The 26,842-nt window shown below is 39.8% G+C and overlaps 1 protein-coding gene across 1 annotated transcript in view; it reads right to left on the minus strand.

Moving 5' to 3' along the window:
• Nucleotides 1–25,845, minus strand: part of cita (citron rho-interacting serine/threonine kinase a) — a 68,898-nt gene extending 43,053 nt beyond the window's left edge. The window contains 13 exon segments of the mRNA XM_057349935.1: nt 1,954–2,073; nt 2,947–3,090; nt 5,170–5,275; nt 13,332–13,518; nt 17,605–17,758; nt 18,062–18,271; nt 18,519–18,612; nt 18,952–19,094; nt 21,862–21,960; nt 22,610–22,785; nt 22,947–23,091; nt 24,777–24,877; nt 25,735–25,845. Of these exon segments, the coding sequence (XP_057205918.1) occupies nt 1,954–2,073; nt 2,947–3,090; nt 5,170–5,275; nt 13,332–13,518; nt 17,605–17,758; nt 18,062–18,271; nt 18,519–18,612; nt 18,952–19,094; nt 21,862–21,960; nt 22,610–22,785; nt 22,947–23,091; nt 24,777–24,875 (1,677 nt within the window). The 5' untranslated portion in view covers nt 24,876–24,877; nt 25,735–25,845.
• Nucleotides 25,846–26,842: the final 997 nt, after the last annotated feature.

The raw sequence follows: 26,842 nt of genomic DNA on the forward strand, positions 1-26,842 counted from the left end.
GAGAGAGAGAGAGAGAGAGAGAGAGAGAGAGAGAGAGAGAGAGAGAGAGAGAGGAAGAGAGCAAACAAGAGACGGTGGGAAAGAGAGCAAGGGTGAGAGAGAGGGCAGACAGATGAAAGGATGAATAAATGATGCAGTAAAGATAAAGGAGAAAGAAATGTCGCGCTGAAAATAAGAGCGGAAACAGTGAAGAGTGGATTAATCACACGTCACAATGAAAGTTTTGTATTAAAGGCGGGGTGTCCGATTTCCCAATTACGCTTGTTTAGACAAAGTTGGGCCGAGTTCCAAAACAACCTTGTAGCCAATCAGCAGTAAGGTGCACAGGACGGACAGATGGGGGTAGGGGTGTGTCTATTTTGGTGATTTGAACACCAACAACGGCTCAGAGAAATCAGACACCCCGCCTTTAATGAGTGTAGAGTGTGGATTAAACTGCGCAGTCAACATGAACACACAGCATGAGTGTGTTTCATTCATCCTGAACCCTGCACAGACCACAGGCCAACATCAGTCCACACTACCAACCAGGTGTGTGTGTGTGTGTGTGTGTGTGTGCGTGTGTGTGTGTGCGTGTGTGTGGTCGCATCACCCATTAAACACACACACATCTACAGAAACGCATCTATCAAATAAAGCTCATGATGACTCAGTCACTAGACATACTGCTTTTAAAAAAATGATCTACAGTAAGTGAGCTCCAGAGTGTGTGTGTACACTTGTCCCCGAGTAAGTGATTAAAAGAGGAAAATCCCACAGTCTGAAACTAAACTCAGTGATATTGATAGGAGGATAAGGTTTGATTGACAGATCACACTGACATGGAATGGAGTTTTCGGGACGAGATCTCCTGAGACGTGACACTGGAGTAATGAAGCGTCTCGCTGGTTGGTTAATGACGATCAAGAATGTTAATAAACCCGACCACGCTTATGACATCTAAATATTTCTGGATGTGGCTTATTTTACGCTTTCATGATATTGCTATAGTTTGGGAAGCAAACCGGTCATTTCAGACCAAACAAAATTCTGACTTGGATCTTTTGTAATCCTCATTGCTTCTGAATGTCGTCTCGCTAATTCCTGCTAGTTTGATATGGAGCGCTTCCTAGATCTTAAAAACGAGCCCAGGATTTTCTCCAAATCCATGTTTCATAGCTCCGTGAGTGAAAGGTTATTCTCCATAATGCCCTGAGCTCGTGTTCATTATGTTCAACACATCCAGAACAACACAGACGAGAAGAAACAGAATTCATGTTCGTCTGCTTCTCTCTTCTCGATTTCTTTTTCATCGCTTCACGCACTACAAGATTTCATCTTTGAATAAAACGTCTTTTTCGACAGACCAACCACACGCTCGGAGTGATGACATCTGCTTCTGTAGAACTCAACACAACCGATTGAGTTTAATTGGCAAATTACAGATAAACGACATTCGCAATCCTAAACAAGCAAGATAAACCAATCAGACTTTACATCACGTATCAAGATATTCTTTGTGGCTTAAAAAGATTACATTTCATATTCAAGTTTTGAAGTTTAAAATCAGACACACATAATTCTGCAGAAGGCTCAGACTCAGACATAAAGCTTGATAAACAATGATCAGCACGGTTTCCATAGAGACCGCATGTTTCCATGCATACGGCAATCTCATCAGTTCATTCACCTTCATTTAAGAGCGAATCAAAGAAACATGTTGCGTCTCATGAGCTCACATCCTTCTGAGGAGACGAGAAATCTCAGATGTCTTCAATGAACACGAACCAGTGAGGTCACCGGACTCCATGAACAAACAACCGTGCAAAAGAAATGTCAATACAGCGATGACGAGCGGAAATGTTGAGCAGTCTTGACCTCAGTGACTAGAAGCATTGTGGAGATGATATGACATTAGATGGTTTTGGGCTTTTCGAGCGCTGATGATGATGATGATGAGACGAGTTTGCTCACCTGTTCCTTGATCTCCTGCAGTTTGTTGCTCTGTTCTCTAATGTCATGGAGGAGCTGCAGAGCTTTGTCATCTTCCTGCGAGACTTCGACACGAGCCTGCTCCAAACTACGCTTCAGACTCTGAAACAAAAGTCGTAGAAAAATGTGCTGTGAATTATCAACAAGTTTATTTCCATAGATGATGGAACTTGGGCAGTCAAATGATTAATCGCGATTAATCGCATCCAGAATAAAAGTTTGTGTTATTTATACTTACCAATAGTTTAAATTATGTGCTGTATAAATGTTTATTAATTTGTATATTTTATATTGTTCTTAAATATATGTATGCATGTATGTGAATGTGTTTACAAATAGAAAATTAACATGCACATTACACAGACATATACAGTATTAGGTAAACAATCTTTTATTCTGGATGCGATTAATCGCGATTGAAATGATGACAAAATGAGTTGAGACAATATAGAAATGAACAACTGCCCTTTTATTGTTTCTCAAATGCTACACATTTCCTTTCAAAATAAAAATATGTTTCATGTCAAATAACGAAACTAAACTGCGATTTTAAAACAAATCCAAATCAAATCAAAAATGAATAATACAAAAGTCTCTTTTTGACTTTGTCTGTGCTTTTCTTGAATTTTATATATATTTAAGAAATATCAACATATCCACGTTTTCCAAGTTTGTAGTAAACACAGCGCCCCCTGCTGTTCAAAGCATGTACTGCGATTCACATAACATCTCAACCGGCTTGAATCGCAACATAATATAATCGATTTTCAACCGGCTCACGGTGAATCATTACATCCCCAACATGTAAATTTACATAGATGCGTCCCTCAAAACATAGATATGTCATAGACTGATAAACATTCGCTCAGAGGTCACATACACACTCATACCAGACTCGCAAGACATCACTAAAACAAATGACCCACATCAGAACGCACACACAGCATGAGAGGTGTCGCGGTATCTCAAACTCACGCTGCATTCGGTGATGTAGGTGGCGAGGTCTTGCTCCAGAATGCTCCTCTGAGTCTCGGAGGCTTTGAGTTCCACATCTTTCTGCTGAAGAACCGACTCCAGGTCGGTCATTTTACGCTGAAACCGCGAGATCTCCTGCTCCATCTGAGCGGCCACAAACACAAGCACCAGGTCTAAATGCATTTTACAGCGCCGCTCAAGCAGGTACAGGTGAAAGATCGGCGCAGACATCACATCTGATACGACACCAGTAAAGACCCAAATAAAATCCCCAGATCTGACGAGCTCGACAGAAATGAAGTAAAAGCTACAAACAAGGTTAAACATAACATATCTTAAAGCGCTACTTCACCCATGAATCAAAATTCCCCCGTGTTTTACTCTCCCTAGAGGCATCCTTACTGAATATGGTTTTCTTCTTGAAGAATAATGCAGTCGGAGTTATAATACCATGTATCATTTTACTTCCAAGCGGTATAACGGGAGTGAATGGGTGTCAACTTTTTCAAGCTCCAAAAAGTGCATCCATCGATCAAAGAACGGCTCGAAACGGCAAATGACGGTGACGAAAGCTCCCGCCAGAGTAGATGCTATCCTATTTGAACAAAACGAAACATGCAGCATTCGTCACCGTAACTTATGACACGCCTGCGTCATCTGCCGGAAAAACAAGACTCTGGTTCACGCGCATTCGAGAGATGACGGAAGTTAGACATCAAGGTTAATAGCGCTGTCGATATGGATATTAATCTTAAACAAACGCATGGATTTGCTTCAGAAGACCTTTGTTAAGACCAGTGTTGGGTGTAACTAGTTACTAAGTAATTAGTCACTGTAATTTAATATAGTTACTTTAGATGTAATTGAACTAAATACTGTGTAATGTATGCAATAGTGGAATTGACATTAAAATTCAAAGTCTAACTTTAAAATACATGCATTAATGTATAATTCTCACATTTGTAATAATTAAGTCAGTTAATAAGAGTACTTTATGTAGTTTTATATTATTTATTTGAATGAATTAAGAGTCGTTTTGTGTCAACTAACTAATCAAGGTTATATAAGATATAGAAAGTAATTAGTAATTAAATACTTTTTGGAGAGAGTAACTTGTACAGTAATCTAATTACTCTACTGAATATGTAATTAGTTACTAGTAATTAATTACTTTTTCAGAGTAAAGCCCATTGCACATTGAGTCCAAAATTTCGGCACGTAAAAAAATAAATACAACCTCAGGTTGTGTCAATCACTGCTTCCGATATTTTCGTCCGTCATAAAAAAATTCGGACAGGGTTCGATTTTCTGCGTTTTTCACATCCGTAGCAAGCATTCTGAGAGGCCTTTTTTAACAATTCAGAGACACCGTGCAAACGAGCGCCAAATACGAAAAAACGCATACGAAAATTTCGGACTGTATGTGCAAAGACCTTAACTTACCCAACACTGGTTAAGACCACGAAGCCGAGTCGAGCAGTTTTTGATAGATGAATGCACTTTCTGGAGCTTCAAAAAATCGACACCTATTCACTTCCATTCTACCACTTGGAAGTAAAATGATACGTGGTATTATAACTCCGACTGCATTGTTCTTCAAGAAGAAAACCATATTCAGTTAGGACGCCTTGAGAGCGAGTAAAACACGGGGAAGTTTTGATTCACTAGTGAAAATTTTTTTAGATTTAAGATCTGGTGACAGAATCTGTGACAAGGTTGATTATAATCTCAAATCTATAACTTCAACTAAACCTTACAAAAGAAAATCGTGCTTAAAGCAATGCCAGAAAGTCTATAGGGAAAGTGCAAAGTTGAAAAACAGAAATGTACCATTTTTGATTTTGTATGGAGACATAACGCATCTTAGTTTTATTTTACATTTTCTCAATCACTTATATTCAAAACATCATAACTCTTTCTGGTTCTCTTGGTTCTTATGTGTAAGTCACGCTGTTTTCCATCTTTACTGGAGGTGAAATACAGGAGTTGAAAATCATTTTAAATAGAAAAGGTTTACGCGTGACTCATGTTAACACGTATAGTGTTTCAGTCTTGTGGCTAAACATGTGAAACGGTGTGATCACTCTTGTCCCACTGTAAGTGCATTAGTGCTAATGTGTTTTAAAGTGAAGGAAGTGAAATGATTTCCCATCACAGAGGATGTAAATGGAGCCCAGCACATCTCATGACACCTCATCCAGACCCCCAGCTCTCCACTCTTACCTTGTGACATTTGTCTTGAGTTTCTTGTAGTTCTTTGTTTTTCAGGTGGAGCTTTTTTTCCATGGAGTTTGTCTTTGCAGGAGAGTTCAGACCTGCGCCGACAGACCTGATGACAAAAACAACATTTACAATCCGTTTATCATCCGACATCATTACCTGTGATCATCTAATCGATTAAAACAACAAGAAATCTGTGATTTCCATTTGAATCCATTATAAAAGCTTTAAATAAGCAAAATAAAGAAAGTTAAAAATGTGTTAATATATCAATTTACTTCTTCATTTAAATGTGCTGCAGATATAAACATGCAAAATATAATCTGTAATAAAGACGTTGTGTTAAAATGGAAAACATGCAAAAAGAATGAGATGAGTCCTAAAGGCAAGTCTAAGAAATGTGTAAAAAAATGTAATGTGTTTAAAAGTGATGTGTTTTTTTACGGTCAATGCAATCTCACTTTCTCTCTCTCTTTCACACACCAAGCAAAGTGCTCCTCAGCCCTTCAAATTCATTACACACTCCATTAGCTTCATGTGAATGTGAATTCATTACTCAATCAAAACTAAACGTCTTTGTGTCGTTCATTAACCAGCGTGACATAAATGTGACATCACATGACAAAAAAGTGTCTTTGTCTTGAGTGAAAGTGTCACAAATTAAAACGCTCAGCAGACAACCGTTTGAACATTTCACAGAATCAAAAAGATAAACACAACTGTGTCTGAAGAAATGAGAAACAAATAAAAATGATTTTCGGCAAAACATGCAAAGCATGACATCCAAGATTCCTTATTATCAAAAATGAAACTGTATCTTGATGTAGGGGGTCTCCATTTGAAAAGACAATCGCAACTGAAAATGCTCTTTTTCTAACGGACCCTAAAATCTGTGGTTGGCTGTACAGTATATAGTATATGATTCTGAATCATGACATCAGATCATATTTAGCCTGAATCTGTTTATTGGTGTATGTAGGAACAGAAAACTTCACTTAACAAATACATTTCAGCTTCATTTTCCACTTCTCCTAGCTACAGTACATATTAACCAAAGATAAACATTTGTACATCGTGCCCAAACTGTCTTTGACAGAAGTCTTCCCTAAAGCCTAAAATGAACCAATAACCACTTTGCATTCTGTCATCAATCATCATCATGTTTTGTAGTCTAGATTCGGTCTATTTCACTACAGAGTTCTGGACGCATCAGGATCTGTTCTCAGAAGCAAAAGTGTTGGGTTTTTTTGTAACTGGTTCTTGATTCCCAAACAGAGACAAGGTGAAATGAAACGACATGGTCTCATTTCACGCCGTAATACCAATATTCCTCCCACCCGTAGATATCCTGAGGGCTCAACTCAAACCCTCTCTCTCTCTGCCATTAAAGCGCGGCTCATTACATCTGAAAGTGCTGAGGAGGGGCAGACAATGTGAGAGAGAGAGAGAAAGAGAGGGAGAGAGACAAATTAAGCTGGAACTCCAAAGTGTGTGTGTGTGTGTGTGTGTGTACGTTTATGTAAATGTGTGTGTGAGTTTGTGTGGTGTGCGTGTGTTTATGTTAGTGTGCGTGTGTTAGTGTGTGTGTGTGTTAGTGTGTGTGTTTATATTAGTGTGAGTGTGTGTGTGCTTATGTTAGTGTGTTTGTGGTGTTTATGTTAGTGTCTGTGTGTGTGTGTGTGAGTGTGCGTGTGTTTGTTTATATTAGTGTGAGTGTGTTAGTGTGAGTGTGCGTGTGTTTTTGTGTGTTTATGTTAGTGTGTTTGTGGTGTTTATATTAGTGTCTGTGTGCGTGCGTGTGTGTTTATATTAGTGTGAGTGTGTTAGTGTGAGTGTGTTTATGTTAGTGTGCGTGTGTTTTTGTGTGTTTATGTTAGTGTGCGTGTGTTTTTGTGTGTTTATGTTAGTGTCTGTGAGCGTGTGTTTATATTAGTGTGTGTGTGTGTGTGTGTGTGTGCGTGTGTTTATATTAGTGTGAGTGTGTTAGTGTGAGTGTGTTTATGTTAGTGTGTTTGTGGTGTTTAAGTTAGTGTCTGTGTGTGTGTGTGTGTGTGAGTGTGCGTGTGTTTTTGTGTGTTTATGTTAGTGTGTTTGTGGTGTTTATATTAGTGTCTGTGTGCGTGCGTGTGTGTGTGTTTATATTAGTGTGAGTGTGTTAGTGTGTGTTTATGTTAGTGTGTTTGTGGTGTTTATGTTAGTGTCTGTGTGTGTGTGTGTGTGTGTGTGTGTGTGCGTTTGTTTATATTAGTGTGAGTGTGTTAGTGTGAGTGTGCGTGTGTTTATGTTAGTGTGTTTGTGGTGTTTATATTAGTGTCTGTGTGCGTGCGTGTGTGTTTATATTAGTGTGAGTGTGTTAGTGTGAGTGTGTGAAGGTTTATGTTAGTGTGCGTGTGTTTGTGTGTTTATGTTAGTGTGTTTGTGGTGTTTATGAGACAAATTAAGCTGGAACTCCACGTGTTTATGTTAGTGTCTGTGTGCGTGCGTGCGTGTTTATATTAGTGTGAGTGTGTTAGTGTTTATGTTAGTGTGCGTGTGTTTTTGTGTGTTTGTTTATATTAGTGTGAGTGTGTTAGTGTGAGTGTGTGTATTTTTATGTTAGTGTGCGTGTGTTTTTGTGTGTTTATGTTAGTGTGTTTGTGGTGTTTATGAGACAAATTAAGCTGGAACTCCACGTGTTTATGTTAGTGTCTGTGTGCGTGCGTGCGTGTTTATATTAGTGTGAATGTGCTAGTGTGTGTGCGTGCGTGCGTTTATGTTAGTGTGTGTCTGTGTGTGCGAGTGTGTGTGCTTATGTTAGTGTGTGTCTGTGCGTGCGAGTGTGTGTGTTTATGTTAGTGTGTGTCTGTGCGTGCGAGTGTGTGTGTTTATGTTAGTGTTTGTTAGTGTCTGTGTGCTTGCGTGTGTTTATATTAGTGTGAGTGTGTTTGTGTTTTTGTGTGTGTGTGCACGTGCGTTTATGTTAGTGTGTGTCTGTGTGTGTGTTTATGTTAGTGTGTGTGTGTTTATGTTAGTGTGTGTGTGTTTATGTTAGTGTGTGTGTGTGTTTATGTTAGTGTGTGTTTATGTTAGTGTGTGTGTGTGTGTGTTTATGTTAGTGTGTGTTTATGTTAGTGTGCGTGTGTGTGTGTGTGTGTGTGTGTGTGTGTGTGTGTGTGTGTGTGTTTCTGAAAAAGTAGGAAGGAGGAATAAATAAGAGGAATTGAAATTTTAATTTCAAGTATCCGATTCCCATTCCTAGCCTTGGAATTGGATCCAATACCTGGCGGATTCCGAATAGGAATTGATTTTCGATTCCAAACCCTCCATGTAACATATATAATATATCACATACTGTTATATATATATATAAACAGTCTAAAAGACAAAAGTAAAACAAAGTATATAACGTTGGAATGAAACAAAGATTCACAAATGTCTTAATGTTTTCTGAAAGATGGACGCCTTTCAAAATGAAGACTAAACCTCAAGTCTGTGCGGCGGGCACACGACACACATTACTGACACAGACATGGAATATAATGTAATAACAACACAGAGAGACCTACAGATCTTCAACTGAATCCTAAAGAAACATCCATCACGCCTCACTGGTCTCAATCTGAACATTCAAGCATATGAAGGAAACAGCATTTACAACACTAGACAGAAAGAAAAACTAGCACGGATGCGTTCCAAATGTCTCAGATACCCATGTCTTGCGATTCATCGAAATAAATTCCCATCTGTGATCTGTTCCCGTCTCTCAATAACTCAGATGGACTCGAGTCAATCAGCATCTTTGAAAAGGTGAAGCTGTAAAAATACTTTTGAATTGATTTCTAGTGTAGTACGATATAACTCGAAAACAAAATCCACATTAAAACCATAAGCTGATATACATTCAGTTGTGTTTTGATATGAGCAGCTGTGAAATGGAAAAACGCTTTCTGTTGGATCAATTCCCCAACCGTCTCTAAACACGCACGCACGCACACAAACACTTCCAGTGTGTTTTGGTCCTGGTCTTAATTTCCTTTCGCCGCTATCATACCAGTGAGGTCTAACAAGATTAGCGGTTCTGCCTGTTTGCTGTAAAGTAGTCCATTACCCAGCACTTACAGAGCTCCCTTTGGAAAACCGCCTGACGCGTCCCGGGGGTCTGATCAGAAGAACCCGTAACTGACTTGATAATCGTGTGCTTGTGTGTTTGGGCTTTGAGTGCAATTACAGGCTTTTGAGAACGCGAGTCGTATTCGGGTTAAAACTCCAGACTCGGGAAAATATTTACCGTTGAGAATAACATTCCACATTAGTGGGCGTCAATAAAAGTTGCAGCAGAAATTCAATTACCGCAGCATTACGATATCGAATAATGCCGTGGCGCCATATCAATACTTGAAACGCATCATTAGCGCTGACGCAAATTCAACGGTACACAAAACACGTCAGAGCCTCTCGCTCTCGTCGCCTTAAGTGGGCGGCGGTTTGACTAACTCCGGGCGGATACTAACGCCATTACGCATTCCGTGAATACGGTAGATATTGATCTGTTGGAACGCTGATGCATGTATCCTTATCCTGCCTGACAGTCTCAGACGACGCTGATTCATCGCTCATGTTCTCCCAGCGTTCCCGCGGCGCTAACACGTCCTGCGTTCCGTTGATCAGTCACGGAGAAAGGTCGAGATAATGAGCGTGTGAGGTGATCTTTCATACCGTGTGCTTTCAGGTAGGCGATGGTGCGACTGGAGATTTCGTTGTCAATTTGTCAGACAGGATAAACCGATGACGTCACAGGGAACCTGATTCAAAATGGAGGCTTTATGACAAAGCATGTGTACAACGACCAACTATTAGAAAACATTTGCAGTCCGACAGCTATTGTCTGGCTGTTTTGATGCCTGTGGTTCTGATGCTTTGAAGGAAATTAATTTAAAGACAACTTCTCAAAGAGCAAGAGGCTTAAATAATGGTTTATTATTAACAATTAGCGTAAGAGAAGCAACATCTCATTCGTTCCCTTCACAACAGACAACGTACTGACCCGTCTACAGCGCCCCATCCTTAATATCTCAGTTATCTCTCCAAGACGTCAATGAGATTAAATGGAGAACAAATGGAAACATTTGCTTAAGTCTCACCTGCGTCTCAGATGTTTCTCCTGAGAATAGAGTCAGAAATCTTACAAATGTCTCCGTCATTTGAGTTTGAGAAGAGATGTCAACAATGTGTCAAACTGAGCTCAGATTTGTCAAGTCTGCAAATCAAAAGTCAATATACGTAACTGAAGATCTCGATATGAACACAAACATTTCTTATCAAATTAGCTCAAATCCAGATGATTTGATGAATCGACGTTCATTTTACACCTCCAGACTCCTCATGCGTTTCAACAACATCTGAGACTTAAATGAAACAAGTGAGAACTCCATCGAATCCACTGAGCAATGACATACTTGCATTCAAGCCAAAATAACCAGTTTAATCTAGTTCGCCAGACAAATCTGCCGTACTGTCTTCTAGTCTAAACATTAAAGCGTGAGTCACAGGCAGAAGAGGAAACCACCTCTTCTGCGGTCATTACCGGATAAACCAACGGTCATACAGTGGCATCACCTCACTGGGAAACGGTCCAATTAGAGCCGCTAAAAACAACGACAGGTCATTACTGAACTTTAACAACACATCCAGCTAGTACATGTGATTACCACCGTCTCGAATATGATAAGAGCAGAGTATTTAACTTTGCTTTGGAAAACTGACAGGGGTGTAACAATTGATGCATCGATTACATTTCCAGCGATACGATGCATAAAATATCGCTATGAGGTGCCTTTATTTTGACACTCTCCACGTCCTCATTCCTCGCGTAACGTCCATGTATTTTTTTTTTGTTCTTTTGTTGTTGTAAACGTCACATTTGGGACCAAGAATGCACAATTTTTTGTAATATTAAATGTTCCTTTTACGTGTTTTGGTTGCATTTTTGAGTCATTAAAAAATGTAACTGCTTGTGTAAACACCAAAATATCGTTAAATAAACGTTCGAGGTATGAGCAAATATCGTATCGCTGTGACTGCAACCGATATAATATCGTATCATGATACACTGTATGATTTACACCCCCAAGAACTGATACCATAATAATAATTGAATAATAAAAGAATATTGTCTTTCGTCTAATGAAGTGTTTCTGTCACTTGTTTTGTGGTTAATAAATAAAGATTATGATTAGTTTTTTAAATATAAAACATTAACTGTTAATAATTTAAACGATACAGTACAGACAGTGTGACGGTACTTCTTTCAAATAAAAAAAACTCAACAAATACATGTAATCAGAATAGGCATTCACCACAAAAACACTCATCATTCTACAGTCAGCTCCCTTAAATTACCTTGAACAAAATCACATTTTTTCAACACACCAAGTAACCGTATACTGACATCATAACAACAAATCTAATGTTCATCGAAATAAACCGGTACAACCACATATCATCACAGCTGAAAAGTTATTTTTGGCATCAGCAAATAAATCTTTGTTCCTCAAGAAAAGCCCCTTGGATATAAATACCTCCGAACAACTAATCATCATTCCTTGACGTTTTAGATCTGGCGTTCACACATGGAGCGACATAACACTAATTCCAAATGCACTGTAAGCCGCTCTGAATAAATGTGTCTCAATGCCTTCGTGTTAATCTTTGCATCTTTTGCATCTTGAGGTACCAAACCTCTATACAAGGAAAGAGACGACACGTCGCAGCGACACGTTCATCATGCCGAATGAACGAGGAGAAAAGCAGGTTCCAGGAGGTGAAGAAAGCACGTTACTGCGCTATTGACAGTCACGACTCTGGCGAGAGCCAACGCAACTGGACTCGATTCTACATTCAATCATTCTGTTGAGCTCAGACGGGAAGAGACGAGCCATCGTGCAGGAGAAATAAATGAACGTGCTAAAGAAATGACATAAATGATGACACATTTCTAAAGGAGTTGCTGCGACAGGCCACACAAACCCATGCGCACACGGAGCGTGCCGTCGGCGCATTTCTCTCCGGACCTCTCTTTACGACCATCGCTCACTCACTCACTCACTACAGATGTTTTGTTTGTCTCAAGACGGATCCACTGAGCTCACAGCACAGAGGAGAAAATCTACCCATCCTGCATTAACCTTCCCACGCGCGACGACTTCATGAAGACGCCAGTGAGAGGGCCAGAAAAATCTGCATTTCTGGATTAGAAAAGAACAAGCGCATGAATGGACGGAGAGGGTGGGAGCACCCTGGTTACCATAGTAATACCTTCTGGATTCCTCATCTTTCTGACTGAGGTTATGATGGTTTATCTCAATCTTTCCTTTTGTGACATCCCTCCCCGTATGATCAACCCATCAGAGAGAAGATCTGACCTAGCGCATCACGATTCTCCTGAGCTGCGTCCGGCTCGCATGCGTGTGTTAACAAATCTCTCACACACACACGAAAAGGTGATAAGTGAACAAACGAGAAACCAAATCATACCATTGCTCCCATCACAAGCCAAATCGGTACTGTAATTCACATGACAGTTTTAGTTCAAACCGGCGTTACAAAAACTGGCACGATGCAAGAAAACATCATTTTGTTGATGCTTGATTACAAAAAAGGATTTTCTTGCATTATAGAAATTTAAGAGAACTTGTGCTTGAAATCGCGAAAACCTTAATGTTCCTTCTGTTTCTTTAAGCGAAACATGGTATTTTGTTTTGATTCTGAGATCAAATGAGCCGTAAGACTCGCGCATCAGTGAACACAAGAGAAAAACAAAAGATTGAAGGTTTGTGCACGTCGCAGCAAACACACACGCTGGATCAGGAGAACATAATGTTTATGTCTGCGTGACATGATCATATCACACACACACAGCTCAAGGATTTCCCATCCCACTGCATTCACACACATACAAGATGACCCTCTGGATTAAAACACACACACACACCACCTCATTCATCTTACAGCCGCGTGCAGTGAAAGAGCGCGAGACGCAGGACCGCAGCTTTCTTCAGACAAGCAGCGTCTCACATTCCTCCTTAATGTTGCCTGGTGACAGTCGCCGTGGTGATGCAGCCGTCTCCGCACCAATGGACCACCTGTGACTACACGAGTGAAATCAGTGTGCGAGCGCGTGTACTCACTCAGACTTGGCCAGCACGCTGAGGGGCCGACTGAAGCACCACCCTACAAAGGGCAGGTCTCGTCCGTAGAAGCCGTCGCGAGGGAGATCTCGCAGGGCGGCGGCCGCGGGGCGGGGGTGCCTCCCGGGCTCCTCGAAATTGGAGGTGTCATCATCCGAGCGCAGAGACGGAACGAACGGCGGGAGCGCTGGAGGAGACGAGAGGAGAAGATGTGTGAGATGAACGGTGAGGTGCACGGCAGAGAAAAACAGACTGGGGAGAGAGAGGGAGACAGAGGGGGTATAGAGAGAGAGAGGGAGAGAGAAGGGGAGAGTAAGAGAGAGAGAGAGGGGTTTCAGTGAAGAGACTGTAGCGCAGTAACTCGCTCGCACTCTCTCTCTCTCTCTCCCACTGCAGCAGTGTCGGTTAATCAGCGTGAGTCACAGCCAAAACACAGCGCAAGAGCCACACACACGCACACACAGATGCGCAGAGCTGCATTTACACACACACACGCACGCACGCACGCACGCACACACACACACTGGATCAGCAGCTCGCCTGTGTGAGGTTTTGTTCATACATTTTAATGCTGCAAACAAACATAGTATTTTTATCTTGTTTTCCTGTGAAAAAATATCACAACATTCTTAAAAAATAAACTTGAAAAATATTGATAGATTTTAACATATTAAGACATGTTGTCAACAAATCATGAATAAGCACAAGTTAATATTTTTAACGCATTTCCATCAAAGTAGTTTCAATTTTGGGCAAAAAAAAATCAAACAATTGATTATAATTCAGATTAATGAAAATATTTTTTTCATTTTACAAAAAACATTCTTGTTAAAAACAAACACAAGCACAATGAACTCCGCTGGCATGTGGGAAAGAACACAAACATGATCACAACAACATCAGAGCTATTCATCATCTATTCTACATGTGTTTATTCTCTACATAGTTCAGTCACTGTCTGTCTGTCTGTCTGTCTGTCTGTGTCTCTGTGTCTGTCTGTCTGTTTGTGTCTCTCTGTCTGTCTGTCTGTTTCTCTGTCCATGTCTGTCTGTCTGTTTGTGTCTCTCTGTCTGTCTGTCTGTTTCTCTGTCCATGTCTGTCTCTCTGTCCGTGTCTGTCTGTCCGTCCGTCCGTGTCTGTCTGTCTGTTTCTCTGTCCGTGTCTGTCTGTCCGTCTCTCTGTCTGTCCGTGTCTCTCTGTCTGTCCGTCTCTCTGTCTGTCTGTCCGTGTCTGTCTGTCCGTCTCTCTCTGTCCGTCTCTCTGTCCGTGTCCGTCTGTCTGTCTGTCCGTGTCTGTCTGTCCGTCTCTCTCTGTCCGTCTCTCTGTCCGTGTCTGTCTGTCCGTCTCTCTGTCCGTGTCTGTCTGTCTGTCCGTCTGTCTCTCTGTCCGTGTCTGTCCGTCTCTCTGTCCGTGTCTGTCCGTCTCTCTGTCCGTGTCTGTCCGTCTGTCTCTCTGTCCGTCTCTCTGTCCGTGTCCGTCTCTCTGTCCGTCTCTCTGTCTGTCTGTCTGTCTCTCTGTCTGTCTGTCTCTGTGTCTGCCTGTCTGTCTCTCTGTCCGTGTCTGTCTCTCTGTCCGTGTCTGTCTGTCTCTCTGTCTGTCTCTGTGTCTGTCTCTCTGCCCGTGTCTGTCTCTCTGTCCGTGTCTGTCTCTCTGTCCGTGTCTGTCTCTCTGTCCGTGTCTGTCTCTCTGTCCGTGTCTGTCTCTCTGTCCGTGTCTGTCTGTCTGTCCGTGTCTGTCTGTCTCTGTGTCTGTCTCTCTGCCCGTGTCTGTCTCTCTGCCCGTGTCTGTCTCTCTGTCCGTGTCTGTCTCTCTGTCCGTGTCTGTCTCTCTGTCCGTGTCTGTCTGTCTGTCTGTCTCTCTGTCCGTGTCTCTCTCTCTGTCTGTCTGTATATCTATCTGTCTGTCTGTGTCTGTCTGTCTGTCTGTCTCTCTGACTACAGTCTGCATCAGTGCTTGAATATGATTCTTTTCAATTACTGCAATAATGGCAAATAATGACTTATAAGTCTGAGAAATGTTAAAAACAATGAACATGATTTGTGGACATCTGCAGGGTTTCGCGAGCAGAGTTCATGTGGAAACAAAGAGACATGTTAACAAACAAAACACACATCTCAACAAAACTACACACACATTTAAAAAATGCAGGGTTATTTTTAACCCATTGTTGGGTCAAAAATAAACATTTTATATTCATTTAATTTAACCCCACGGTTGGGTTTTTCCCTTTGTAACCCAAAACAAAGTTGAGATAACCCAGAAATGTTTTTAAGAGAGCACTAACAACACACACAGTTTATCTTCTGAAGCCCCACTGAGTGTGTGTGCTGTGCAGTCTGGAGAACGTCTCACTTTAATCTACAATCACATTACATGTGATCAACAGAGCTTCCACACCATGTGTTTGACACACAAAGCACTTAAGCCTGAAAGGATTGAAAACATTATTCAGGATTCATTCAGTCTCATATCACAATCAACTGCTTTTTAAAATTATAACTCAACTGCCTCTACTTTGAAAATGCATCTTGCCTCATAAAGATAATTTTTAAGTAAAGAAACCCCAACACGGTCAGTGTGTGTGTGTGCGTGCGTGTGTGCGTACACATGCTCGATAATCTGTCTAATTCCATCAGCCCACAGTGAGCACTGGCATGTACGTGTAGACTTTACAGTTAATTTGTATAACATACATCTGAGTTTTATGTCTTAGTTATCACGGTCTGCTTGAGTTTAGGGCTGCATAATGATTAATCACGACTAATCGTTTTCAGAATAAAAGTTTTTGTTTACATAATGTACAGGTGCTGGTCGTATAACTTTATGGAGATGCAGATTTCATTTTCCAACAGGACTTGGCACCTGCACACAGTGCCAAAGCTACCAGTACCTGGTTTAAGGACCATGGTATCCCTGTTCTTAATTGGCCAGTAAACTCGCCTGACCTTAACCCCATAGAAACTCTATGGGGTATTGTGAAGAGGAAGATGCGATATGCCAGACCCAACAATGCAGAAGAGCTGAAGGCCACTATCAGAGCAACCTGGGCTCTCATAACACCTGAGCAGTGCCACAGACTGATCAACTCCATGCCACGCCGCATTGCTGCAGTAATTCAGGCAAAAGGAGCCCCAACTAAGTATTGAGTGCTGTACATGCTGATACTTTTCATCTTCATACTTTTCAGTTGGCCAAGATTTCTAAAAATCCTTTCTTTGTATTGGTCTTAAGTAATATTCTAATTTTCTGAGATACTGAATTTGGGATTTTCATTAGTTGTCAGTTATAATCATCAAATTAAAAGAAATAAACATTTGAAATATATCAGTCTGTGTGTAATGAATGAATATAATATACAAGTTTCACTTTTTGAATGGAATTAGTGAAATAAATCAACTTTTTGATATTCTAATTATATGACCAGCACCTGTATATTGGTGTACTGTGTATAATAATTATGTATATATAAATACACACACATGCATGTATATATTTACATGTGTACATACAGTTTTATATTTATATATAATTTATATTATATATCAATATAGATACTTAATATATACATTATTTTTCTTACAATTATACATGCATTTGTGTATAATTATCATACACAGTACACGCACATATATTATGTCAACAAAAACCTTTATTCTGCAAATGATTAGTTAGTTATAACTCTTTTAAATCCATGATTATTTAAACCATATCCAGCCAATAAAAAGATATACTTTTACCATAATAAAACACGGCCTCAGTTAAAGAATTTGTCCATACTGTTAGTTAACACGGTGGTAAAATCCTCAAGCGGATGTTGAAGAAGCTCAGCCTCGTGCCACAGGATTAATCGAATGAATTAAGAGCCTCAGTGTTTAACCTGCAATCTGTGCTCAGAGACACCACACATTACAAAACCAGTGTGACAAATCCACCCAGAACACAAAAGAATCACTCCAAGGGCTACAGAAATAGCAGCGGGTCTGTTTAACGGTTAGAACCCATAATTAAAAGCCATATGAAAAAAAATGACTTTGCAAACACATTGATGAAGATGACGACAGCATAAAATACCTGAAACACACACACAAACTACACAATCATGCATTAACACACAGGCTTCTTGACAGAACGTGTCAGTCCACAACTGACAAAGCAGCCTGTCTTCCTTCATCTTATACGTCACAAACACAGAATCCACACTACTTAGTGTGCACTACACAATGCACTGATGTAAAAACTGAGGTGTAATTCAGGCTTTAGAATAAGCTCTTACCGTGTCTCAGGTTGCTCCAGTCAACAGAGGAGAAGAACGGGTGAGACCGCAGCCCCTCGTATCCCAGACGTTCCCGTGATCCACATAACAAACTCTGGAGCAGATCCACAAACTGAGCACTGGCCTTCGGTTCCTCTGGGAACTTCAAATAGCGCTGAAAACAAAACACACACAGTTAGGACCAGTCTGAAACTCAATCAATCTTAAATTACAGCTAGTTGGACGTGTAAATCGCACATTATGAGAAGATGTGTTCGGAGAACCTTATGACCAATAAAAAGTTTGTAAAAATGACACGAAAATGTTCAAGTGTGGAAGAACGTTTGTGGACTGAAATCTCATGTTTATTGATCATTTCCGCGAATGAAAGAATGACATTGATACTCATATGCTGCATGCAACCTTAAGAATTGACCAAAAAAATCATTTACAATCCATTTTAGCCCCAGAATCTCACTTGAAAGTTGATGATGTTGTTGATGGTTTTGGATGAGGTGCCGTCAGCGAAAGGAGATTTCATGTAAATCATTTCAAAGGCGATGACGCCTAAGGACCACCAGTCGCTCTCTGGACCGTAGCTGCATGTCGACACTCCGGTCAGCGCGGACAGAATCTCCGGGGCCAGGAAGTCTCGAGTCCCCATAGGGAGTCTGGAAGACGTGATCACCTGTGGCACATAACAAAACCTTTCTCTCATTAATTCATCCGTGTCCAAGTCCCCTGTAGCAGGTCATCTGCGGGGGGAATTCACACCTTTTTCAAAAATAAATGTCCTTATTGTCCGTCATTATTAATCACTACTACAGTAACCCATATAACATCAGCAAACATGTTATTTTAGAAATATCAAAGTGCTTAAAGTCATGAGAATGATTATCATCAGAAGTGACTACAGAATGACATCACACTCTTACCGTTCTGTTAGCGGTCAGTCTGGCTGCCGAGCCAAAATCTGCCAGTTTAATGTGACCCGTGCGGTCGATCAGAACATTCTCTGGTTTAATATCTCTGCCATACAGGTAAGACAACAAGACATCCATGAGAAAGGGAAAAAATTATGATCTCAAAGCTACGTTTTAAAACATTTTGTTTGAATTTAAAGGGTTACTAAATACTCAATTCAACCAAAATCGTACTAAAACTACTCTAACATCAAAAGAAAAAAAAGAGATTTTGTTTTGCCTTGATTGATGTACAAGATAAATAATCTGTTTTAGGACAATTCGACTTTTTGAACTGTGACAGCAAGAAATACAAGACAGGAAAACTGTTGTCATTGTCAAACTATTTTCATCTTAATCTTAAAATGAACAAGACGTCATCAAGATGAAACGTGTTCAGTGGTACCTGTGAACATATCCCATCTGATGGACGACATGGATGGCCATCACGAGCTCCGCCAGATAAAACTGAGCCGTGGACTCATCTAACTGATCTTCATATCGGTTCATCAACGCCATGAGATCACCACCAGGTAGATATTCCATCACCTGTTCAAAACACGCGTGCAGAAAACCAGGACACATTTAAGATCACACGAACAAAAACCTGACTGCATGTTTGTTTCATAAAGACTCGTTTAGACCTTAAAAAATATCAAAGGAGTCACGAGCTTCTTCAGCTTTTTTGAGACAATTTATACCTTTGACTACCCCAACGTGTTACGATTAAAATACTTTAGCATCATTTTCAACTTCATGTCTATTTTTTTACATGAAAAGCCCTTAAAGGGATACTTCACCCAGATTTTACCCCCCCCATGGTTAATCCGTGGTTATTTTCAAGCCCAGTAATGGAGACCTAAAAAGTTACATCAGAGTGAAAGAATAAATGCATGCAAATGTAAACGGTTAATAATTTAACGATTTGCAGCTGGCAGAAGTCTAGTTTGACTAATACATCAATCAGAAATTTGTATGAAGATTAGAAAGCACAAAACAGCCAAAATCATTTCACTGCTATATCAAAAGAGGCCTAAAGTGACCCAAATCATGAAGATTACATCCCAAAACTCCCTAATGTTTATACAAGACCACACTTGTGAACAGGAGCCGCTGGACCAGGATGCATTTTAATATGAGATTTTACAATTGTTAAAGGACTAGTTCACTTTCAAATTTGCCCGCAATTCACTTTCCATAGTCATTTTTATTCTTACTATGGAAAGTGAATGGGGGCTAATTTTGAAGTGAAGCATTATTGTATTGCATATTGTTTAGCAAGTTAGCGTATATCACATTTTCTTCAATATTGTGCAGGCCTTTCTCTTTATTGTGATTTTATTGTCAGTAAACTGTACCAACACTTTCTGTGCCACATTCACCTGTTTTAACATTTAATCTGGAAATTAAAATTAAATGAATATTATAGATATTTTCATTCTATATTATTGTATAGTATTGCATTTTATTCCCCTCCCATGTCTTCAACAGAAGATGTGATTTAATGATCACATTTAATTTTCAACCGTCATCAATGATTTGACACAATGAATTTAATTTGAACTATTTCAATAATAAACCACACAAACAGATCCTGCCCTCTGCATTCTTCGACAGAAACAAGCACCCATCCGCACGGTATCATCATCATCATCATCATCCTCCCAGTGTGAGGGACTCCGGGCCAAATCTGCACTAGGAAAACACAGCACACGTGCGCGTGCACATGCCTGAGCAAACACGCATGAGAGAGAGAACATGAATGGAAAGCAAAGCCGCCGGGACACAAACAGCAAACCCGGAATTCTAGCCTGCGTATCCTAGCAACAAGCTAGCGAGGGTCTTTTCAGCACAATGCTGAGGCAAAGATGGCTTACGAATTCACCCCCCTTCTTTTGCCGTGGGCGTTTGGAACATGGGAGAGGGCAGAAATAGAAATCGTCTCTCGCGTCACCGTGTGTTTCTGCCCTTGTGAGAAAGCTGAAAACCCACCCATCCGGCACGGGGGCAGCAACAAATCACTTTTTGAACACGTATAAAAGAACCACTGGACTCCAGATCACCATACAGACGATGCAAAAATGAGTGGTGTTCGCTAAAACCAGCATCACTTCTCATACATCGTTCTCAAACTGCTCCTTGGTATTATGATACAAAATGTAAAGATTGTATAGAACTCAAGCATTTTATCACATTAGTCTCATGCTAACAGCAACTCAAACCGATTTGAACATTATGACACAAATGCTGTCAATAAAGCTATCGGATATTCAAAGATACAGACAGAAATTGGAAAATAAATAGTTTGCCTTGACAAAGTATTTCTCTTCTCGCTTACTGATGTATTTTGGTTGGATCTCGGAGCTGATCTGTGTGGTTTCTCAGATCAAAGCAATTTTGGTTAATTGGAATGCAAGCAGAGGATTTTGGGATTGGATGTCAAGGGTTCGCTCTGCTGGTCTTTAAAAGAATAACAAGAACTGATTAAAACTCCCTTCACTGAGACAGTTTTCTCCTTTACAAAAAAAACTTGAGGCTTTTTGCCAGCCTTCCATCACTGAGGAGATTACTAACACCATCACATCTCTCTCACCATCAACGTTTATAATCTCGCTTTCAGTCAAAGCTCAAATGCACAGTATCCCGTGTGCAGACAGGGAGTATCTGAAAAAAGCGACTCCATCGATTCTAACTCTGCGGTGTTAGCGTTGTGCCCTAACCAGACACAAACCTGCTGAGCAACAGGACATTCAGACGATCTAAAGTGTCCTAATACTACATTAAATATGTTCTGATCAGATGCATTTCGATGACGTCTTGCAGCACTTTCACTGCAAAAAGAAAACTCACAGGTCACGATGTGATGGCGTAGAGTGCTTTTAACATAACTCCACATCTCAAGTTTTACAGTAAACACAGCGAGCTCATCTCCCGGTCTACGTAACCTCAGATGCAGAACAGGTCACAAACACTTTCTGTATCATCAGCCTTCATGAGACAGACACAAACATCCATTAGAAAGACAGACAGAGAGTCGCGTCACACCGCTGCTGGAACAAAGACACTTTTAGGCAAATGAGGCGCACAGACGCACCAACTCCATCTTTATTATTTCAGTGTTCCACATTAGTTCCGTCAAAACTATGAAACGACAGAATGATAATGAAAACAAATCAGACAGTCTTGCATTCCAGCTTTAAAGTAGTTTGAAGAATGTAAAACCTCAGAGGAGCATTCAAAACATTGATCTGTGTGTCTAAACTGACACGTGAGCATTTCCCAGAAGCTCCTGCTCTGAGTGGAGCACATCACTCACCAGATAGACATGGTCATGATCCTGAAAGGCGTGTTGAAGCTGTGGCATCCAAGGACTTGAGTTCAGGGCCAAGATGGTTCTTTCTTCGTCAAACGCCACCTACACCACATATTAATAAGTGGGACAGAAATATAATCACACTTTGATGGATAAACAAGCCACTAAATTAACAGTTAACCCATTTAGCAAATCTAATAGTAGATTTTAATATACGGCATACAGTATAAAACTTGTAGTGAAAAGAAAACAGCTTTTCTTTAAACTGTGCATAAAAACACATAAAGAGTAAGATCCTATTAGTATTAAAAATAAGAATAGTAAATTCTAAAAAGTAATAATAAATACATTCTAAAGTGAAGTTAATAATAAAGTAAAATAACCGTGAACTATGAATAAGAATAAAATAGAACAAACTATAATAAAAACATTAAAAAAAAAAAAAAATTCAGTCCGTCAATGTACCAACTATTTTAGATAAATCTCGACCCCAAACAGCATGTGAAAACTAAACATAACAATGATTTATAATGCCTTCATTTTTTTGTCTGAGTGGGAAGTGTTTGGTCAAAATAAGCTGTAATGTGGACCAGACTTTATGCTGGAAGTCGAAATTATGTTTGAAAAGATTTTTCCATTGGCAGGCATAGGCCTGAAAAAGCAAGTTACTTGTGTCAGGTTAGGACATGCTGTCAGGTTACACCCCCCTGTGGTACATCACGAGAGGTTGCTGGGAGTGGCGGTGACTCACCTGGTCCTGAGACCGTAGGCAGGTTTTGTCCATGACCTTCATTGCATACACGTCTCCAGTAGCTCGCTCCTTCACAACCTGCACCTCAGAGAAGTGTCCTCGTCCCACGACTCCCCTCATCTCAAAATCCGTCTTGCCAGGAAGCAGTTCCTGAACTTCCGCCACCACCTCAGCATCTGAGACATACAAAAGCATTCAAATCAACCTTAAACATCAACATCCTCAACTCGGTTTACTGTAATTTAAATGAAACCTGGGCGAGATCGGATGTCATCCACTGCCACTGGGAATGGATTAAGCAGAACTCCAGAGGAGTTAAAGCAGGTTTGAGACTTACATTTATCCACGAAACTGGCCACATGTTTGATCTTCATGAGCTCTGGGGACGTGCACTCTTGATAGAGCAAGAGCAAAGCATCAATCAGACCTTCTCTGCTCACTCCGGTCACTCCTGGAGAGTCTGATGCACTTCTGCACTTCCCCTGAAACAACACACATGCGCTTTAGATCTGATCTGATGTCTGTATTAAGGAAAGAAATCACACAACAATTTTATGTTTTAATGTAATGCAGGAACCACATTCATCATATAACCACACATTGATCATTTTCATAATAAAAATTAGGAATGCACGATAAATTATCGGCCATATCGGTAATCGGTTTTTTTTGTGATCGGTATCGGCCGATAATAAAATTTAGGCCGATATATTGTAGCCGATAAATTATGAATCATTTCCTCTGGTTGAACCACTTTGGCTGCACGCTGCTCACATGTCTTTCTGTCATGATCATTCACTTACTGCTATAAGCAAAACATTGTTGATGTAGTATATAGTAGATATTTATGAATGTATAAATTGTAGGAACAAAAACATATTGTTTGAATCAGACTGCTGTCTGAACGCTTTCTGTCTTGAGACCTGTTAGACTTGTGGCTATTGAGTACACCTTTCTGGGTTGCTCTGGAAGAACATCTTTCATTTGTTTATTAAATAAACATTATACCAGAAAAGTGTAATTCAATTTTATTTATATAGCGCTTTTCACAATGTGGATTGTTCCAAAGCAGCTTTTACAGGAGAAAAACACAGAAAATGTAAAACACAGCACAGCGCATGGTGTTTATAGAACAAGCAAGATCATTCTAGTAAATAATATCTAATAAATGCAGTCTCCCGGTGAGCAAGCCAGCCAACAATGCCCTGTGTAGAGGAACCCAAACTTCAATGAGAAATAAATGGAGAAACAAACTTCGGGAGAAACCAGACTCAGCCGGGAGGGCCAGATCTCCTCTGACGTGTCACAGCTGCACTCAGTGACTTTGATGAAAAGTGACTGAGTAAATGTTTACGAGAATAGGTAGAGTTTATTAGTTGTGATTTAGGAAGTTTCATTTGTTGAAACTGTTTGGGTCTAATCTGTCTTTTTTTATATTTTATTTTTTTATCGATATCAGGCAACAGAGGAATGTTATAAGCAGGGAAAATAATAATGGCATAATGTAACTGAGTGCAGCTATAACTGCTGTCATGTGATGTAAGTTTAGCATTTAATACTAATCATTGTAAATTGAGCATTAATGTGACAAGTAGTCCGTCTTTGCTCTTGGTTGGGCGATGGAATTGCCTGAGCTGGAGCTGGGATGGTCAGTTTGCTCTTGGGTGGTGATGTAAAAGTTAAAGGCCCGGTTTCACAGACAAGGCTTAAGCCTAGTCCCAGACTAAAATGAACGTGTGACCTGTCTTAACTGAATATAACTTGCCCAAAAACATCTTAAAATATATCATTGCCATTGTTTGGTCTCAAGATGCACACCAGTAATGTCTTCTTCGAAGGCATTTTTATAAAAGCGACATAAATATCTTAATTCATCGAAGGCATAGTCCTGGCTAAAGCTAAACTGTGTCTGTGAAACCGGGCCAAAGAATCTTTAATTAGGGTAAAGTAGGCTTGGTACGTGATTCTCAGGGGAAAATAGAATGTTTCATTCTCAGAAAATGTTATATTAATATTTAGGTACTGTATATTGGCTTCCAATGTTCAAGAAGGATCGTTTATTGTTGTTATCGGCCAAAATGTACATATCGGTGAATCCCTAATAAAAATCATGATAAAAGTGACAGATCTGAGGCTGAATCGGATCAGGGTGAATGAAAGTGTTTACCTGCAGCAGGTGATTGAGTCGAGTGCAGCGGCTTGTGATGGAGTCCACTGCGGTCAGGTCTTTAACACTGCCGTGACCTCCATATTTAAACTTCAACATTGCTGCAAAGCAAACATCATCAATACATTTTAATACAGCTCAAACGGTTCTCTAAAATATCCAGTCCATCAAACTGTGGGTTATAAGAAAATAAAAACTACTCTCTACTAAAAGAACAAACGTGTACACTTTCTCCTCATACACAAATATTTGGGAGGGTCTTGAGAAAGATTACATCCGTCTAGATGGGTTCTGCAATGAAAATGCTTGGGAAACCCTGTGGTACACTCCGTCAAATGAGTTCTCTACCAACACAGCAACTTATGGCCTTTATAAGGTGTTGCTAAGGTGTTCTTGCTTGTTACTAGGGTATTTGGGTTAACAACTAACGTTAGATGTCAAGCGGTTGTAGCTGGTCGACATGCTCCATCTGGTTTCTAGGTGTTGTTAGGTCTTTAAGCTATAGTGTATGATGAACTATGATGTCTGTATAGGTCCCGTGTTAAGCAGTGTCAGAAAACCATTTTACATGCAGTTATTAATATGAGCTCACATTCATTTAGAGACTACATAGAAAATGTGCACTTTTAAAACGTATTTGTCGCATCATTGCACATTAAAGCAAACTGGAAAAAAGTGTCGTGTCTAGTCGTGACGTGCACAAATGAACCGTCAATGAACTAAATCATTTTTACAAATTATACAGAAACTTGACAAGAACACATCAGTGAGCAACAACAGCTCTGTAGACAAACACTTATAATATCCAATGAAAATATATGAATAATGTCTACATCAACAGCAGTGTAACAGGTAACGTTACCAGTGTTTACTCGCTAAGATCATAACAGTCGTCTTTAAACATTCCACATTTGATCTAGTTTGATCATAAGTAGAGTAAAATGAGATAAAAACTCACCGACTGTTCATGTGAACGTGTGTGAGGTGTCAAAATGAATTTAAAATCTGTTTATCGAAGTAACTGTAGATGAACCGCTTTTAGTGAAACATGACTGCTGAGTAAACGGTCAACACTTCCGGATAAAGTTCAAATTTTGCGCCTTGCGCCTTCGTCACAACAGTTCATTGGTCTACGGGAGACACACGTCACAGATCATGAGAATAATACCATACGAATGTAATGTAACGCATACTAAAATGATTTATAATATTATTAATTAAGAGTATTAATGGTGCTCATTGTGTACACTTACAGAAGCTCGCTGCTTAATTTGGGGTTTCTGAGAATTGAAATGAAAGAGATTAGCAAAAAATCTTAAAATATAAGATTACGTTTTGCGTGTAAACTTGATATTTTATCCAAAAATAAAAAAGGCTTTTAAATAAATGTTAAAAAACTTAAATGCAAATTATTAAAATATTATCTAATATTTTAGGATCTATAACTAATCTATATTAGCCTATCTTAAATTCAAATTCTATGATTTCGTCATTCATGATTCATAAACACCCGAATTATTTGTCAACAATTATTGATTCTCCAATAATAAAATCATTTTTATTTTTATATGAATAATTGTGTTAAATAAGTGTATTAAAAGTTTAAAAGAATGATTTAACGAATATGAAGTGTATTAAAAAACAAACGTCGTTAAGCAAAGCAGATAACGTATTGTTTAATTTTGAAGTCTTGGACTGACGAATGTTTTTTTAGTATTGAAATAAACTACTGCATGTCAGCACCAGCAGACCTGAAGAAACATGTGAATTTATACACATCAGGTCACAATATCTGTTTACCTGTGACACAGAACATGTGATACATTGCAGTGAACAGCAATATTTCTGCTATTTCTCTTGTTGAGACTCATCGGATTGTGAAGATCTGGTTTCCCTGGTGATGCATGTGAGCACCATGGCAACAGCCTCCCTGAGCCATGATGGAAAGAGACATGGGAAATCAGAGAAATGGTAAAAACAGCTGTCTGAACCAGAGTTAAAATCCTAAACAAGACAATATCAGGCCTTATTACTGCTTTTCGCAGGCATTTTACAGCAGACGTGAT

Source organism: Triplophysa rosa, linkage group LG2, assembly GCF_024868665.1.
Source record: "Triplophysa rosa linkage group LG2, Trosa_1v2, whole genome shotgun sequence".
NCBI lineage: Eukaryota > Metazoa > Chordata > Actinopteri > Cypriniformes > Nemacheilidae > Triplophysa > Triplophysa rosa.